This window comes from Rhinocladiella mackenziei (assembly GCF_000835555.1).
Source record: "Rhinocladiella mackenziei CBS 650.93 unplaced genomic scaffold supercont1.4, whole genome shotgun sequence".
NCBI lineage: Eukaryota > Fungi > Ascomycota > Eurotiomycetes > Chaetothyriales > Herpotrichiellaceae > Rhinocladiella > Rhinocladiella mackenziei.
Genome location: NW_013550601.1, coordinates 257,283 through 274,541, shown reverse-complemented (window position 1 = coordinate 274,541; position 17,259 = coordinate 257,283). Strand labels below are relative to the sequence as shown.

Below are 17,259 nucleotides of genomic sequence, written 5' to 3'. Positions count from 1 at the left end.
CATCGCACAGCTGCTAACTTTAGTACTATCTCTCAGGCCGGGGGCTGTTGTCAGATGCTGCTAGTCGACATCTGCAACAGACTTACGGTAATAAGTCGGGAGGGCTATTGATCAGACTAATATAATATGCGAATTCTGCTGCTTGTTCGATCCGCAGAAGTCGAAGAACAAGCGGCACCAGAAGACTGAACCAGCATAAACCGGACAAAGGAATGACCTGGAGTGGTGCCCGAAGCTCCCGCGACAGGCGAAACAGCACGGCCTTTTACACCAGTCGATCTCTTCAGAGAGGGACCCTTGCAGAAACCAAGTCCGCAATTTTCGCCGAGCGAAGAAATTATGTTTCCGAAATGCGATAGCATTTAAAGTAGGAATACTACTTATGATTCGGAAAATTGACGTCGATCAATGAGAGCTGGATGGGGGGGCGCTCCAAGCCACGGGACGATCCAGCACCAGACAGAATCATGGGCGTGGGAGAAACGTGGTCTGCGCGGGTGGGCAGTCGTTCTTGTCACTTGGTCGTGGCGTTGGGAATGTTTCTACACCTCACAATCACATATTGAGATATCGCCAAAGAATTTGTTTCCATCGGACTCATAATTCGACTATCGACCCATGACCGAAGCGAATATCACATTCATCACCAAGCCTTAATGGACTTAGGCAAGTTTTAAGGATAAGTGCGATAAGGGTCAAACAATAGCCTCAAAGCTGGTCCCGGCCCCAAGACGCTTCTGCACCTACGCGCCCGCGCTAAATCATCCTTTCGAAGCAGCCCAATCGGTGCATGACCGCATTTCAAGCCGACACGAAAAGCCTTTCTGATTTTTCGACGCTTCTAGACGAAATTCCTTCGCATGTATGTACCATAGAGATGTGAGAGAGCGCGCAGCTTGTCAAGATCTCAGCACAATACGTTCAAAAGATCCCGACATATGATCAGCTGATTTACGCGAGGCATCATGTAACTTCAATACGTCTTCACATTCGTACAAACACCTGTCGCTGCGGTCCCAAGGTTACTCGAAAAGAGCTGTAGAATATGCCAGTGTATTCTGTCACCTGAGTGAGTTTTAGCTTCGTGAGCCATGCAATGACACCGAATTGTTCCTCGCACTTGAAATCTGAACCGTTGCTGACTGTGTTCCATTCTGGTCAAGATGTGCATTGTGCTTCGTTCCTTTTTACCTTCTCGTTCTTGCGTCAAATGCAAGGTACCGGCCTCTTGTAAGTCGTGTCAGCCAGAATTTTCAGCGACTTCTGGGGACCTTGTACCACGCACCTTTCCGAAGGACGGTACCGGAAGCTTTGACGGACATGATCGCGTGGCTTCCGTAGCCTGGCTCCCAGCCACCCTCGTACATTAATTCAACTGGGATCAAGGTCCTTGGAAGAAGAAGATCGATGCTTTCTCACATCTAGAATGGAGCCTCCCCTGTCAGTCAGTCACTCCCACGAGCCGAATCGCCACCACATTGCACCCGTCATCCACTTCGGTTGACCACTTCTTGGAAATATGCATCTCCTCCGATTATAAGCAACGTGTCTCGCTTCGAAGCTCGTCTAGGAATTGGGATAGATGGATGGATACTGGATGTCGCCAGAATTGGTAGGTCATGGTGATAATGCGAAGTAAATACGATTGAGTCTGCCATACCAGGATTCAACCTTTGCACCTTGACTACCCGACTTGCAGACTACGCCCAGGTCTTGAATTTACATCCTGACACAGTCCAGAAAAATCCTGGCGCCAAAGTGATAGCTTCGAGTGTGTTGTTGCGAACCAAGACCTTCGTAGTGGCCTCGAGGCAACGATATCACTTTTGCTCGTCAATGATGTTATCTACCAGATTGACATTTTCGACCCTGACGACAAATTATACAAACTGCTTGGAAACCTCTCCCTGGGCTGATCTCCTTGCTCATCTCTTGCTAGCCCGAGTTGAATCTATGCGATTGCAATTATGCTGTTACTCTCATCGCCAGTATGCTCCTTTTCCGTCTGAAATTGATTCAATTCCGATAGCGATTGACAATGACTTTTGCGTCAATACAAAAGAACATGTCGAAGAACATGGATTTTCCTTTCCTCAACAAGATTCATGATGAGGCTTCCAAGCGATCAGATGTCCCGACGTCACACTTGACATCAATCAACAATTCCTTCTTACTCGACAATCCTGGTTCACGACTTCAGCTTCACTTCGCATGCCTTTCCTTCGCTTATCACCCGAACAGTCTTCCCTCAGCATTATGCACGTCTTGTCCATTCTCATCCTCGAATCTTCACAGTCTTATGTCCTCCTTATCCTTCTGACTTGGGCAGAGGTCCAAGTAATCAAACTGTCGCGAGGACAAATGCTGATGTTACTCCATTGGCGACTCTCGATTCAGCACCCAGCTGCTCTTGAGACAAAGCACTTCTGCTAACAATATCTGGAAGCTTGGTTTCAACTAGGTCGAGCCTCGAGATCATGATCCCTCTGGGCTTTTGCTTTTATCTTCACGGCATGCTGTCCACTCTGGCGTCCTGGACCGCTGTCGAATCTCAACGAGAATCCTCGCAATTTTTTACTGTTTCCTGTACTTCTGGTCGATGAATATATTCCTGGGCAACATCTTCAATATATTTGGCGATTTTGGATCCGTTGTCGTCAAATTTGAGTTCTCCCTGGCCTAAAGTCCACGTTGAATATTGCATAATCGATATATCCAACAATTTCCGCACACCACAACATGGTTTTATGTGTCTTCAGACTCTAACAATACGATTGCGTTGCCCAAGGGACCGGGAAAGAAAATGATACCACAACGGAGCCATCCAGGCCTTGGTGGTGATTCGAGATGCAACGCTGCATGGTAGGGCAACATAGCTGTGGGTACCACCCTGAAGTCCGCTGATACCATACACATCTATGATAGCCTGTAAAGTTGGATTGTTCGTCCTAATTGATCCATCGATCTCCATGGTGTGATACATCCAAAGCACAAATGAAAAATATACACAGATTTTGCAGAAAAGCGAGCCGACGAAGGTGCTGCGCTGGTGACTTTGTGCGGCTTCCGTTATTTGAATGTTGGATGTCAGGAGGAGGTTGTCCTGTTCGAAGCTCCAGGACAAAGTCAGCGCTGCAGGACAAAAGATTGGGCTAACTGATGTTCTGCACCTGGCACGACTCTCTGCCATAAAGTCCACCTCCTCCTAGTTTTCCGATTTGACTTTGAATAACTTCACAGATGGAGCCCGCCAACTTCTCCCGACTGTATCGCGGCCGGGGAGACACGGTTGAAAGAAGGCTCTGGCCTCCTGAAAATAGCGCTGGGGATATCCAGAAATCGGTCGATACATCCATCGACACTCATCCTGAACCGGCCATGCATGATTGCATTCAGACTGTAGTGGTTTCAGCTTAGTATTTGCTATTCACAACCCTGGACTAATGTCTTATCCTTCAGTACTTGTTCCACTGACATAGTCAAGGTAAGGGCCCAAGTCAAAGTTTGAGATCATGTTAGCATCACCAGCAGGCTCCATTTCTCTCATAATCCTCATCAGATCCCTCGAGCTTAACAAGGTAGAATAAGTCCTGACTCCGTCCCCATCTATTAGACGACAACAAAGGACCCGCCGTTTCCAAGTCATTGAGAACAACCGACCAAGAGCGAGCAACAGTTTTCCAGCCCGAGACCCTGTTCTCTGGCACATACCAGTGTCAACATGAGATGCATCCTGGTCACCCACGATCGGCGTCTCAGTCAAGGAACCTGTACCGACTTTTCCGGCACACTTCTGCTGAGCTAGCTGCTCTATGACTTTGATGAAGTCTCGCAAAGGGTTCTGCGGGCCAGCTTTCAATCGGAGGGCTTATTCCACCCAGATGAAACCGCCGAGGTCGACAACAACTCCTCACCAGGTCAAAATTTACATCGTTGACCTTTTTGAAACACATGAATAGTGCTTCCCTATGGCTAAAATGACAAGTCCAATCGTGAGTATTGATACGATAGCTGGAACCCGTGCTGGACTTAGTCTTCCCTCGCAGCTTCTGAAGGCTTGACTAACATTTCTGCGATCGCACGAGACTTTCCCTGGAAACTTTCCCAAAACATTTTTGGGGTCCACCACTCAATCAGACAACACACTGTCCTTGGGCTTCAGAATCTCCGTAAAAGTGAATCTTTGTTGCGGACTCTCCCTCATGTGAGAACCCGATATCTGGAGCCGAAAGTAACCATCGTCGATCCCTCTAGCAAGGAACTGAGGTAGGAAGGAAGTGGTTTGGTCGTACGCCGGCTCGCTTACTGGATGTTCACTTATCCATTGTTCATACAGCTTTTCGAGACGGTGCCCTCGGGTCGAGGATCAGCCTTGACCGCTCAACTCCTCTGATTCCGGCGGAAAATTGTTGCCGAGACGACAGGGGCGACATTGTTCATCGTCGCCAACTAATAACAGCTTTTGCATGTATCCAGATGGAGAAACGAGATAGAGGCTGAAGAGGCCACGTGTCATGGGGCGAACCCGCCGGACCGCCTCGCCCTCGTTCCGGTCATTGTCTAGCTCCCGCACCCTCATATCATTACGATTCCACCATGAGGTATTCTTACATCTCTAGATATTATGGACCGATTCGGCTGGTCGAGCCTGGCCCCGGAATGAGCTGAGTTCTACCGGATCCGCGCACGAGTCCAGAATGAAAGCTAACCAGTTCCGGAGAGGGCAACTCATTTGATAGCTCCGTTCTCCATCACGAATGCGAATATCGCCATTGCACATATGGCCATCTGAAAGTCCTCCATTGCTGCTCGCAGGGCTGGTTCCCCAGATCTCCACATCGGTTGAGAAACCCAAGACCTTTCGGGGAGCATTGAATGCAACGGTCAGAGTGCTAAGCCTTCGAAGTGTCTCGAGGCTCGGTACGTTCCGAAAATCTGACGCCATTGGATAGTGTGTGTCTACACAAACGTTTATAAAATTACCCCCCGGAAGGGGTTCCTGGTACATACTTATTTCCAAGCCATCAACTCTTGGTGGAGACTCACGTCTTCTAACCATCCTGACAGATCACGCACATGAACCCAAAATTCTCACAAAGGTATGGCATACGATATTGAACTGGGGGAGTTCCCGTTCCCGACCCGGCGGAGGAAGGAAACCATTGAGGACTCTGAATTTCGAGGAATTGAGTTTTCGAATCATGCTGAAGTGCCGTTTCAGAATGAACAAGAAATCTTCGTTGTGAAGGATCTTTGGGAAGAACAGGGAAATTTGGGATATAGTAGAAGAATCAGGGAGACAAAGGCTAGGCTGCCTATTCTCATTGCCAGTCATTGAAGGAACGGTTTATCTAGCCATGGTCCTTTCGCACTACATCTCGGCAACTCAACGGCAGCTACACAATGGAAATAGTTACTGGAGACGCTGAAAGCGACGATGAAGGTGGGATATTTAGGGCAAGCAGACTGGCCGAGAGATCCACTGCTCAGACTACTTGTCAGAACACCTGCAATGCGAATACGACGCTTGTCTACAAGGCAGTGTGTCTTTCTCTTCCATCGCCTCCTCCGTTTGTTCCCTCGATTTAATTCATTTTCATTCCACTACTAGTACTAGTCATAGTCAATATGTCTCTTCCTCTTTCTCACGACTTCCACGCCACGGCCTTCCTCGGCATCACCATCGACGGCCACATCGCTCGCGCCGACGGATCAATCAATTATCTGCCTCCAGCACCCACTGGTACCTCGGAAGAACATGCCGGCAGCAGCACTAATAGTAGTATCGTCCCCACCATCACCGACATGTTAGCGACAATGGACATCCTTGTCCTTGGCCGCGCGACGTACGAAACGGTCCTGAAGCTTCGCAATGAAGAACACGAGTGGCCGTACAGAGATCTTCCGGTTCTCGCGCTCTCCAGGCAAACTCCTGTATCGCTTCCGGTCAAACTTGACGTCGACGACACTGCCATTTCATTTGTGGAGAGCATCGAAGCCACCGTCCAACATGTCGTGGACAAGGGTTATAAGAAAGTGTGGATCGATGGCGGACAGACGGTGCGGTCGTTTCTTGAAGCAGGGTTGTTGGATGAGCTGGTACTAACTACGGTTCCGGTTGTACTAGGTAAGGGGATTAGTTTGTTTGCAGGACTTCAGAGGGAGATGAGATGTGAGGTGATGGGAGTGCGGAGGATGGAAAGACTAGTTGGCGTGAGGTATAAAGTGGTGTATGGGGAGATTGATGAGAGGGGGAGGCTCGTGACGTAAAGGCCCAACGGGGCTCCAGGGGTGTTGTTACCGCTACCGTGTTAGAGTGAGAGCCCAACGTTTTGGGTATTGCAGATACATCGGTACCTAAACGGACTTACGTATTGCCAAACCGATTTGACCCTGTAGAGGTGAGCATGTACAATTCTTGCGATGTTGCCTGCGTAATTTTCTTCATCCCGGTAGTCACGATGCACGTACGCGGATAGAAAAGGAGCCTCAGCCTCGCCAAGCCAAGGCAGCCTCATGGTATTCTAGTTCCTCCCTTCAAGAGTCAGCCTTCAACAACAATGGTACAGAAAACCAACCTGTTTTGTGACAGAGCCAGACCGTCCAGATCCGAACCCAAGTCACAGACGAACCTGGCAGCACGTTTTCCATAGCTTTCACGGGAGTCACGCCGTGGAACTTTAGCCAAGACAAATAGGTATTACCACCCAGAAGCAGCCTCCTGGTACCCGTTACGACATTCGCTATGATATTCGTGGACTTGATGAAACACGAACATGGTCGCGAAATCATCTCAATACGATGACAAAATTTCGCTGAGAGTCAGTCTCCTGACCAATAGCGTTTGAGATATCGAGCAAAGGTAATTCGTTGAATTCCGACACAACGCGTTCCTCACTCTTTGTTTTGCATCCACAAAGAGGAGGAGGGGGAGGGGTCGAAGACATTTCCGGAAAGGAAGGGGAATCGAAGATACTGACATTTGGAAAATCCGGCCTTCTACCACATGTGGGCAATTAAGGATGAGGTCAATTGAGGCACTGTCACTCCACCTATCTCCGACAAAGTTTGAAGAACGAAATCAATACTGTTCAATGACAGCTGTCTGGGGGGCTGTCACGCCCTTTCCCCCGGCAGCCCCTCAGAAATTCGGATCGAAACTCCGCTCCCCCATCCGCACCCGTTTGATCCATCGATCCGGGGATTCTGCATCAAAGATGACTGTACCCAGCCATTTGATGATGGCTTGAGGAAAATTTTGAATGACATAATTGACGTCTACTTCATCACGGATCATGTGGTTGGTTGGCGGAGAGGCGGGAAACTCAAAATCTGAGGTTCGATGATTTCAGGATTTAGCCAGGACACCCGAGGTATGATCCTGGCAAACACGACTGACGAAAATGTCTCTTACAATCTTTTTGACTGTAATCACTTTGATCGAGGCATTTTGAAACCATTGCGGCTCTGGTACGTCCGTAGCTGAATTAAGTCATTGAAAGCATTAGTCAGAACGCTCCGAGTCATGTGAGTACTGTGGCTGTGACTATGTCTGTGGTTGAGAGAAATACAGTGGCGGTGTCAGTGGTCACGGGATGGTTTAGTAATTCTCGGATCAATTTCCGATAGAAATGATAAATGGAAAGAGTTTGGGCGAAAACTTCCCTTTCCCCTACCATGCAACCCAACCTCCCACCCACCTTCGACACTTTCCTCCATCCGCTTTGCCATGTGCTCTCCCTGCTCCCTGCTCCCTGCACTCTGTACCGCAGAAGCATATGAAACCCCCCCACACCAGTATGACCACGACGCAACGCTGACCGGGAAAAAAAATCTCAAACTTCTCCCACACACTTCTATCGGTCCTTCTACTCTCGGTATTCAGCGTACCGTACCCACGCATAGCATTTTCTTCAAGGGCAAACTATGCTGCTTTGAGTATTCTATACCGACCGGGGAAAGTTAAGGGTTTTTCTTTCTCGCAAGTTCGCAACACTATTTGACCGACGAAGGAAAAAAGTGGACGATGGATGGACGGGAGGGTCGAAATTTTAACAAATGTTGATTCGATAATAGCGAACGTGAAGTTGTAGGACAAGGGGGACCTGATGCAACATAGCAAGGTGACAGTCCATGACGCACACAAGGTCAAGGAAAAGACAAAAGTCGACACGGAGTCGGGTCCGACAGCGGTGTAAGATCCGACGATTTTGTAGAGCCTGGACACCACGGTGGATAGAACAAGTACCACAATCCGGAACTGGCAAATAGAAAAAAGCTTCCCAATTTGGGTAATTGAATTGTCTCCTATGGCCATTCCCGATGGGTTCCGGTTGATGAGTCAACACCCTTAAGTGGTGTTGTGTGTATGAGTACTGATGGGTAGAGGACAACAATAATCAGGCTGAAGGGCCAACACAACGAAACTCAAATAACGTAACCCCAAGAGGTTGATTGTCGCCCCTGACCACCGAGCAGATGACGTACGCACCTCACGGCCTATTGAGTAGACCTAGGAGTACGATATTCCATTGCAGGGCTGGGAGAAGGAAAGCACAGTAAAATCAGAGCAAAACAAAAGCAAAAATGAGGCAAGGACAGCAAAACAGAGTAGAAGAAGATGCAAGTGAGCAGATGCATGGCCGAAATTGCCATCTCGCTCACCGACAAAAAAAAGCATCCCACAACTCATTTCCCCCCCACCTACATTTGTAGGGTAGCGCAAGGTTCGGATTGCAGAACACATTGCTTTTGTCGAGGTTTTGGCATCACTTTCTCACCGAAGAACCACGGAAAAGTAGAGAACTTCTCATCGGAAAGCGAGCGTTCTCTGCCCATTGGCCCCCCCATGTCGAGCATAATTATGGAGATCGCGCAGGATTTTGAGGGCTTTTGTAAACGAGTTGCACAGGTTGTTATTATCGAGACGCGGAGTCGGAGAAATGGTCTGCGAGTTTACGGCGTTCAATACTAGGTGTCCGAAGACGAAAATCCTAGACTTTCAGAATCATCGTTGCTCGCGATCGTTTGAAATGAAACAACATTGAGAAGTTCAGCTTTCTCGGAAATCACACCCCATGGGCTTATGGTCCGGAATCCAGCTGGAAATTCCGATCGAGGTCACTCGGGTCGCAAGAGCCCAAGAGAATTGGACTGCTAAGACATCGCAAACCACGACTGAGAGCAAAAACACAACACTGACAGCCTGAGTGAGGCGATGCTATCATGTGAGTCAGTTGGAACATCTGAAACCCATGAAATAGAGAATAGAAAACCAAGCTTCTGTTGTGAATAATAAAAGGTGTGATATTAGGCTAGTAATACTATATTCGAGGTATGTATCGATGCCATGGTCCTCTGTGTAAAATGGTGGGAGTCATAAGATGCACGACTCAGCCAAATCCGTTCCTAATGCCATTCAAGGCAGGGTATCTGGGCCGCATGTGTACCATATCCGTGTGCAGATGCGGATGATTCGCTCACATAAATCAATCACAAATAAATCACGTCGCTTGCAAGGTTAGACAGACAACAACATCAGGTCATGTGGTCCAGGGACCAGCCCGGTACCACTTCCACCGTCTCAAAGAGGTCCGTTCAAGTGACTCAACCCACGTCGGACACTGTTCTGGCGTCTCTTCACTGTGCTCGGTCTGCGAGACTTGCTAGGAGTATCAGTGTGGCTGGCGAAGCGGACGACTTTGCGTCTTGCCTCGGCCTCACGCACGTAATGTGCGGCTGCCTGTTGTTGTTGTTGATGATTGGAGGCGCTTTCTCTCTCTTGCAACTCACGGAGGAGGGCGATTTGCTCCTCGGTGGTGAGTTCCTTTTTGGGGGCGAGAGTGGGAATGGTCTCGATGGGCAACTTCATCTCCTCAGCTGGGCAGAGGAGATCGTCGTCGGACAAGTAAGAGTTAGGTTCCGAGCCGAACGATGACATGCATGATCTGTAGGGGCTGGGGAGCCAAGCTGAGTTGCTGCTGTCCCGTCGCATGGCTACTGAAGATGTCTGTGAGGATTGTGAAGGGGTCGTGGATGTATTGCTGTCTGAGCGAGCTAGTGCGTGAGAAGTTGGCCACGCCGAGGTGGGAGACGCGCTCAGGAGGGCCGAGTACGCGGATGTGGGCGCGTACGAAGTGGTGTTGGTGGAAGAGGTTGAGTCGCGCGAGTCTGAGCGTGACATGGCCACCGATGTCATAGCTGGGGTTATGTTGGAGGTGGGTGATGAGAAAAACATCTTTGCTGGAGTCGAAGGATGTGAAGTTGGAAGAACGCGACGGCGAAGTTCAGACTTGTATGCTGATGCTGCCCGCCGGTCGGTCGGATTATAATTGTTGTTGGCAGCCAGTCTCGGACTTGGGTTGCCTTGGATGTGTGTTTCCGGCAATTGCTGTGGCGATGTTTTGCGGGTGGTGATGCAAATGTGTTACCGTGACGCGAATCACGGATGTTCGTCGGCAATAATAATACGCGCTTGACCAGGGGGGGTGACTGGGAGAGTGATGTGCAATGTGATCGGTTGACTTGCCGCGGATGCTGGAGAGAGGGTGTGGTGGACCAAAAGGGCGAGTGGTTGGGATATCGCTCGTCGGGCGGCTGTATATGAAGGTGTGTTGTCTGGGCTTGTTCAAGGTCAAGATGAAGGAGTGTCAAGGGAGAAGATGTATTAAGTAGAAGCAATGGCTATTTGCCCCCTTCTCCGTGATGTGATGGCGAAAATCCGGTGTGTCGGATGCGACCTCGGCGAGTCCAGGTTGGCCTTTGATCGGAGCACGGACGGGGGACGCGGAGAGTCGAATCCTGGCAGTGGCCACCCCTTCTTTTGTCCGTGCTTCGGCTTGTGGGGAGGTTGGCAGAAAATGGCAAAATCTCAGTCGCTTTTACGGCAACCGTGTCCGGGGTTCTGCGAGTAGTTCGCCGTCTAGGGTATGACTGGCTGGAATGCGGCGTTGGATCGCTTGTTCCAGTCGCTGCGGACCGTTGAGTGATGGACGCAGGGGGAGGGGAGTTGATTGCGATAAGTAGGCAGTGAGGAAAGAGGTGAAGGAAATATACGACAAAGCTAAGGCTCGAGAGCAGGCAAGAGGATTATGTGTTGTTTTCGCAGAAGAAGGCAGCAGCCAGGCACAGCAGGAGGTAGCAAATTCCGAAGGTGATTTGTTGTGTTCCGCACCGCTGACTCGAAATGCGAATGAATGAGGGAGAGAGAGTAGTTCGGTTTTGTTGGTTGTCGGTCAGTAGACCGCCTGAAAAGTATGAGATGCGGGGGGGGTTCGATGGCCGCCGGGTGTATTGTGACCCGCGACGTGTGAGGCGTGAAGGCTCGGTGTGATGGAGACAGCTGCCAGTCCAGGCAAACTTGATTTTGGCCTGTGGGACGGCAGTCGGTGGTCGTGGGCAGATAAAAAGCCACAGGAGATGTCGACACTGGCGGTGACCGGGGGTACGGGAAAGAGTTGCAAGGGCCCAAGGGGCTTGGGGTGTTGCCTGGCTCAGGCTCCGGGGGGCTGAGCCGTGAACCGCGAGTGCCGTGGTGCTGGCAGACGGAGGGCGACGTGGATGGCGGATGCCGAAGATGCCTGAGTACTAAGGGGACTGACTGCAAAGGGAGGGGCCCAGATCAGATTCACGAGCAGGGGCCAGAGTCCCCCCACGCAGAGCAATGCTGAAAAGGGTCGGCTAAATTGGTCTGGACTTTTTCCGACTTTCTTTGATTCTCCTCCACTCCCACGCGCAAAATGCAGGGTCGAGTCGAGATTCGTTCGGGTAAAATGCTCTATCGCCTCAAATGCCACAAATGCCCACCTATGAAAGGGCAGGGTCGCAGAATGCTGGTGATTTCAGATTGTGATTTGCGAACAGGCAAGCCCAAGAGAAGATAGGAGCAACACTGATAGCAACAGGTGCGCAGTTGCACAGGAGCACAAGGAGGCGCCAGGAAATCAGTAGAGATGACGGAATCGAATCATCCAGCATGACTGCGGTAGTAATATTTAGCCAGATACTGATGCTAAATGTTCTAACATAGTGGGCTATGTAACAGTAAATTATAGCAGCTTATGGGTACTTTGTACGAGCTTGGCATGCGATGACTACGCATCGCCGTTAACTGACATCCCCTGGAAGAATTGGCACGGAATATCTGACAAGCATGCGAAGGGTTTCGCAAGCCTCTAGCAGGGGTCGGATCATCAGGATGGGTGTCTCTGATTACTATCGAGGATAACAAACTGGCCCCTCTGAGTAAGAACATTGGTATGAACAGCAGAAGTGTTTGCTGGCAACCACCGGAGGCGATTACTTCAGCAACAGGGCACGGAATATCGTAGGACTTAAGGGCTTGGAATTTCCTACAAAGGAAACTGCCCTCTGCTTAGAGCCGGAGTAATTCACTGTTCATCCAGCTCAACCCCCCTTTTTCCCACCCTTTTCCATCCCACGCTCTTGCATTGCTTCCTTGTTTGGGCACAATATCAAAAAATACGAGGTATTCATGCCTTGGGTTTCCCTCTCTTCTGCCTTTATCCGATCCTGTTACACCATCAAACAGTGTGCACCCCAAACACATTCCCGCCTCAAAGTCAAACTGCGAATGACTCAGGCCTTTGTCGATCGCTGTTTCCGGGCGCAAAACCAATTGCTGCCCAAAAACGCACCAACTTACCTGACTCTCCAATTCTTCCCCTCCTCCATCGGTTGTTTCCGGGCGCCAGAGAAACGTCGGTATTGCGTCCTAGCCTAAAGGAGCTCTTCCGATAGGTGACGGGCCGACTTGATGCTTTTTCGTTGCTCTACCACATTGATTTCATCGACACATTCGAAATGGTAAAAACGCCCCTACCTAATGGACCAGGGTAGCCGCCTGTTCAAGGCTACTGTATATCGTCGCGACCGAAAGCAAAGCCTATCTTCTGCTGCTGTAGTCAACCCCAACCGAGCAGAAGAACATCCGCCTATGACTTGCCCCATGGTTTGTCACAGTTTTGACACCCAATCTACCATGGGGGTATTCAACCCGAGATTTAGACGCGAAGACCCAGGGGGGGCTAGGCAAAGACATTCGTTCCTTTTCTCCCAGACTTACCGTTTGAGGAAATCCCGACGGCGTCCCACCAAAGATCCCTTAACTTCCACAAAGTACCTCTGCACCAAAACTTGGCCGGGGTAGTACATCCTCCGACCTCGGGGTACTGTACCTCGGGCGTACCTAAAAAAACCGTTGGGTAGCAGCCTTTGTGACACTGATGGGGTATTTCAGAACTCATTGTGTCCTGGTATGTATTCTGTACGTCTAGTACCTTTCATTTTCTTCATTTTCTTTCCCCTTCTCCGTCTCGCCGGTGGCACGTAACAGTGCATGGCAAATTTCTTCCAAATCCATTGCCCACATTGTTCCAGAATAACCCACCCCAGCAGTAACGAGTGGCATATGGGGCAGATGTGATGGTGGAGGCCAAAGGGTCCATGCTTTGCTCCTGGGTGAACTCCCCGTCCCCTGAAGACCCATAACCCGTCAGCCTTCCGCTCGCCCCAAGCTGAAAAAAAGTGAGACCGCCGACTCTTTCAGGCTCCCGTCTCGACTCTCCGTCGTGTGAGAAGCAAAGCGCCCCACACTTCCTGGATGCTTGCGTGCGTCCCCCGATTACCGAAATGCCCCCCATTCAGCCACTTTTTTGTTATTTCAGAATCTCCACCCATCCACTTCTTTCCTGGTGGGAAAGGGGGGAGAGAACGCGTGGCTGGGATATGCCCACCGGGCGTCCCTAACTGTTGGCCCTCACAATCTCGCTTACCTCCCAATCACCAAGTTTCCTTTTTCTGATAACACAAAGGGAAAATCCTTTCTTTTTGGTTTCAATTTTGTTACCAACAATTTGATCGGCAAGTCCCTATGATTTCGGGGATGGTATACCGTTGATCCGGCATCTACCGTCTCGACATTTTCTTTTTTTTTTAATCGACCTTTTACCTACCTTGTTGTACCCGCTGTCGGGCATGATCTATCAAGACTACACAGAATCAAATTGTATTGCGCGATCCGCCATTTGTTCGGGGAAGCAAATTCACGAGATGTCAAAACACGCCGTCTGCCTTGGTTCAGTCCCCATCGGTTATTAGCTGCCCATTCCGACGGGACACATTTGGTGCTTGGCGGCGAGGAGGCGTGAAAACTGTGGCAACCCGAGATTGAGTTCATCAATTTGACTCGACCACTCATCATCTTGCTTCTTTCCGTTTTCTTCAGATGCATTGTTGGAAAGCCAGATTCGCCCAATTGTTCAATTATCGCCAAGAATGTCCCTCTGACGCTGGTCAGTTACCTCGGTGCACCGTGGCCCTCGGCTCCTAGGTCTGTGATCATTGTTGCAGGTCAGGCTGCCACATTGACTCCAGCTTGGAGGGCATTCATCCTGACACATGACATGCATGACTGCAGATTGCAGGGTCTCACCCCCAGATCACGTCTTACCTGACGTGGGCTATTCCTGGAGTCCAGATAGTCCAGCCCCATGACAGTTCAGCTGACTTATACTCTGGCTAGCTGAGCCTCACCACATGCGTGTTTTCGTGTGCTGGCACAACATAGCTGACATTTTGCGATGATTGACTGCGATGATCGGCCTAGCCTTATCGGAGGCCGTCCGTGCATCGTGACTGCGGCACTGCATGTCAAAGTTTATCGGAGTCCGTGCTGTCCTTGTCTCAGTCGTCGAAGTCCTCGGAGGAAAACGAAAGTTCGAACCATTTTCGTATACGAGGCACCGCTTTTGTTGTTCCATTGTTCCAAGGATTCTTCCTCTGTGTGGGGAAAGCGCTGTGTTCGACCCCACATTCCTGGGCATACGGTCGTAGGCCCCGACAAAGGTATCCACTATATAGGATGCGACTGGCCAAGTCTCTTATTTGGCTTCGTATATTAGGAGATCGTTTTCTTGAAATTGTATCCTCGTTTTCGTCGGACTTGACCCCGGATCTGGCACTTTTTCGTACTCCAAATCGTGCCTCGCAACCGCCCGGTCCGCTTCCGCATATTTTTGCTTCGCACACTTCCCCGCTCCCAATTGAATGCCTCGGCGCCGAATTACCGAGTCTGTCAAATGGCAGAGGATGTGCGGGATGACTTGGAGTCCACGATGTCCAGGTCGACATGATTTTTGCCAATCCAAAGACATCATCAGTGAATGATGGGGTCTATCGTGGACTCAATCTCACAGCTAGAAAGTCTCAAAGTGTGACGTGACCCAAGAGCATTTGCGAAGAGATTGCCACGTGATCTGTAAATCACGTGATTTGCACTAACATCATGTGCCATCGACTCCGAGCCTCCGAGGCGACAAACTCTTTCTCGTTGTTACTCCGAACGATTCTCTGTCACGCATCTTGCCACCAGGCGTCGAGCGTGAACTGAAACAATCCATCTCAGTGACTGATATGATTATATGCATGCAAAAGAATTCAGAAATCGCGGTAACGTTTGAACACTCCCAGCATCTGCAAATCTCGGAGCCACAAGCAGAATCTACCTTCGCAAAGCTATCTCAAATCCATTTTCCGATGACAGACTGAGCGACACTCGTTCGCGAAATGGTTCTTTATCGCGACTTTCTAAGGAGCTATAGGTCTGCAGAAGCCTGACCGTAAGGTAGGCGGTCTGAATCATGGCCAGCTCCTCTGCTTAGGTTATTAATGAGTCATTTTAAAAAGGGGGGGGATGTATGTACTTACGGCCAGGACAGGTCCGGGGACCTAGTCCAAATGGCATAAAGCCAATGGGATTCTCGCATTCCTCCCACCGTTCAGGTCTGAATTTGTCGGCGTCTTCACCCCAGAGCGATCTGTGTCGATGAATTGCCCAGACATGAATATCGATGATACAGCCCGCTGGAATAAAAGCAGGTTGGCGGCCATCTGTCCCGCCTCCGTGAGGTATTTGAGTATCGGTGTTCGATGCTCTGTCATCGGCCGGAACACTGGGGTAGAGACGAAGAACTGAGGGAAATCAGAATTGAAGCACGCAATTATCGTTTGAATCGGACTCGTACCTTCTTTTATGACCCACCAAAGATAAGTGATCTCGCTCAGCTGCCTGAAGGAAAAGGTAGGGCTTTCGATGGAAGCTATTGCATCCCGAAGCTTCTGTTGGACCTTCGGATGCCGTGCCAAGTTCCAAATAACAAAGCCGATGTGTGATGCGGTGGTGTCTCGACCCGCCATAAGAGAAGACAAAACATGGTCTCGAGTGGCTTTGGCGTCGCTGCCTGAAATGACCAGTTGTTTGAGAAATATTCTTGGGTTTGCTTCTTCAAGACTTGATTGGGATGCTTCTATGGCTGCATTTGAATTCCTGATGATATATGAGTCCACAAAGTCATGGAGAAGCTTACAGCTCCGTCTGAACGTTGCATCCCAATGCAAATGGACGAAGAACCCAAGATCTGTGCCGAGTCTCATGATCTCGATGGCATAATCAAAGGCCTGGTCGAGTGTACGTGTCATCTTTGACCCGGCTGTTGTGAGCCAGGACGTGGATTCACCAAGGAGGAAATGGGTGCTCGTGTCCATGGTAAACAACGAAAGCAGATCCCGAAGATCAATCGTCGTACCATCAGCTGGCAAGTGAGCGAAGAGGTTCTGGACATGTGTCTCATACTGGCCAAGATCCCTCACTTGTCTGTGTGTCAAGGCCCGACTGAGAACTTTCCGGCCATGAGCCCATTGCGGCCCATTGGCGGCAAAAATGCCGTTTCCAACAGCGGGGCGGAAGGCGTTTTGCCGCACATAACTGATCTCAAAGTCTTTGGCATTGTTCATCAATACAGCCCTGGCATTGACAGCATCTGCGGTACATATGTTGGTGTGTCCGGCAAAATTCACTGAGAAGGTTCGTCCATTCTGTTCCATCCATTTGGTGGACTCTTGGAGCACAATACCCTGGTTCACCCATCGCACAAATTGAAGTGCGACATCGAACCCAAACCACCACCACCTCTGCACAAGTTGACGGACATGGTCGAGGTCAGATGGGATGTGCCTTGCTGGAATGAGGCATAGGATCAAGAACAAAGCGACAAGAGACACGGCTCCACCAATCATCTTCTCAAAGTATTTCTTTCAAGTTCTAGAGTGCTGATCAAGGAAAGTCTCAACAAACGAGGGAATGCGTGGTCTATGAACGGTTTCCTCCGTCTGCCTCTCGATATTGGAGAATGATTCAGAGCGCTTTTTGCTTGGGCATATGAATTAATTCAAGAGACTCCA

At 49.9% G+C, this 17,259-nt stretch overlaps 4 protein-coding genes across 4 annotated transcripts; 1 reads left to right on the top strand and 3 right to left on the bottom strand.

Moving 5' to 3' along the window:
- Nucleotides 1–984: 984 nt before the first annotated feature.
- On the bottom strand, nucleotides 985–1,322 carry Z518_05232 (uncharacterized protein; the record flags this gene model as incomplete). The annotated part of the gene is made up of 3 exons (XM_013416046.1): nucleotides 985–1,065; nucleotides 1,121–1,227; nucleotides 1,286–1,322. The coding sequence occupies 3 exons, from the start codon at nucleotides 1,320–1,322 to the stop codon at nucleotides 985–987; spliced, it is 225 nt and encodes a 74-aa protein (XP_013271500.1).
- A 4,306-nt stretch (nucleotides 1,323–5,628) lies between these two features.
- Nucleotides 5,629–6,270, top strand: Z518_05231 (uncharacterized protein; the record flags this gene model as incomplete). Its single annotated transcript, XM_013416045.1, has 1 exon — nucleotides 5,629–6,270. The coding sequence occupies one exon, from the start codon at nucleotides 5,629–5,631 to the stop codon at nucleotides 6,268–6,270; it is 642 nt and encodes a 213-aa protein (XP_013271499.1).
- Nucleotides 6,271–9,583: 3,313 nt separating this feature from the next.
- Z518_05230 (uncharacterized protein) lies at nucleotides 9,584–10,237 on the bottom strand (the record flags this gene model as incomplete). Its single annotated transcript, XM_013416044.1, has 1 exon — nucleotides 9,584–10,237. One exon carries the CDS (start codon nucleotides 10,235–10,237, stop codon nucleotides 9,584–9,586), a length of 654 nt encoding a protein of 217 aa, XP_013271498.1.
- A 5,283-nt stretch (nucleotides 10,238–15,520) lies between these two features.
- Nucleotides 15,521–17,094, bottom strand: Z518_05229 (uncharacterized protein; the record flags this gene model as incomplete). The annotated part of the gene is made up of 3 exons (XM_013416043.1): nucleotides 15,521–15,672; nucleotides 15,727–15,990; nucleotides 16,044–17,094. The coding sequence occupies 3 exons, from the start codon at nucleotides 17,092–17,094 to the stop codon at nucleotides 15,521–15,523; spliced, it is 1,467 nt and encodes a 488-aa protein (XP_013271497.1).
- Nucleotides 17,095–17,259: the final 165 nt, after the last annotated feature.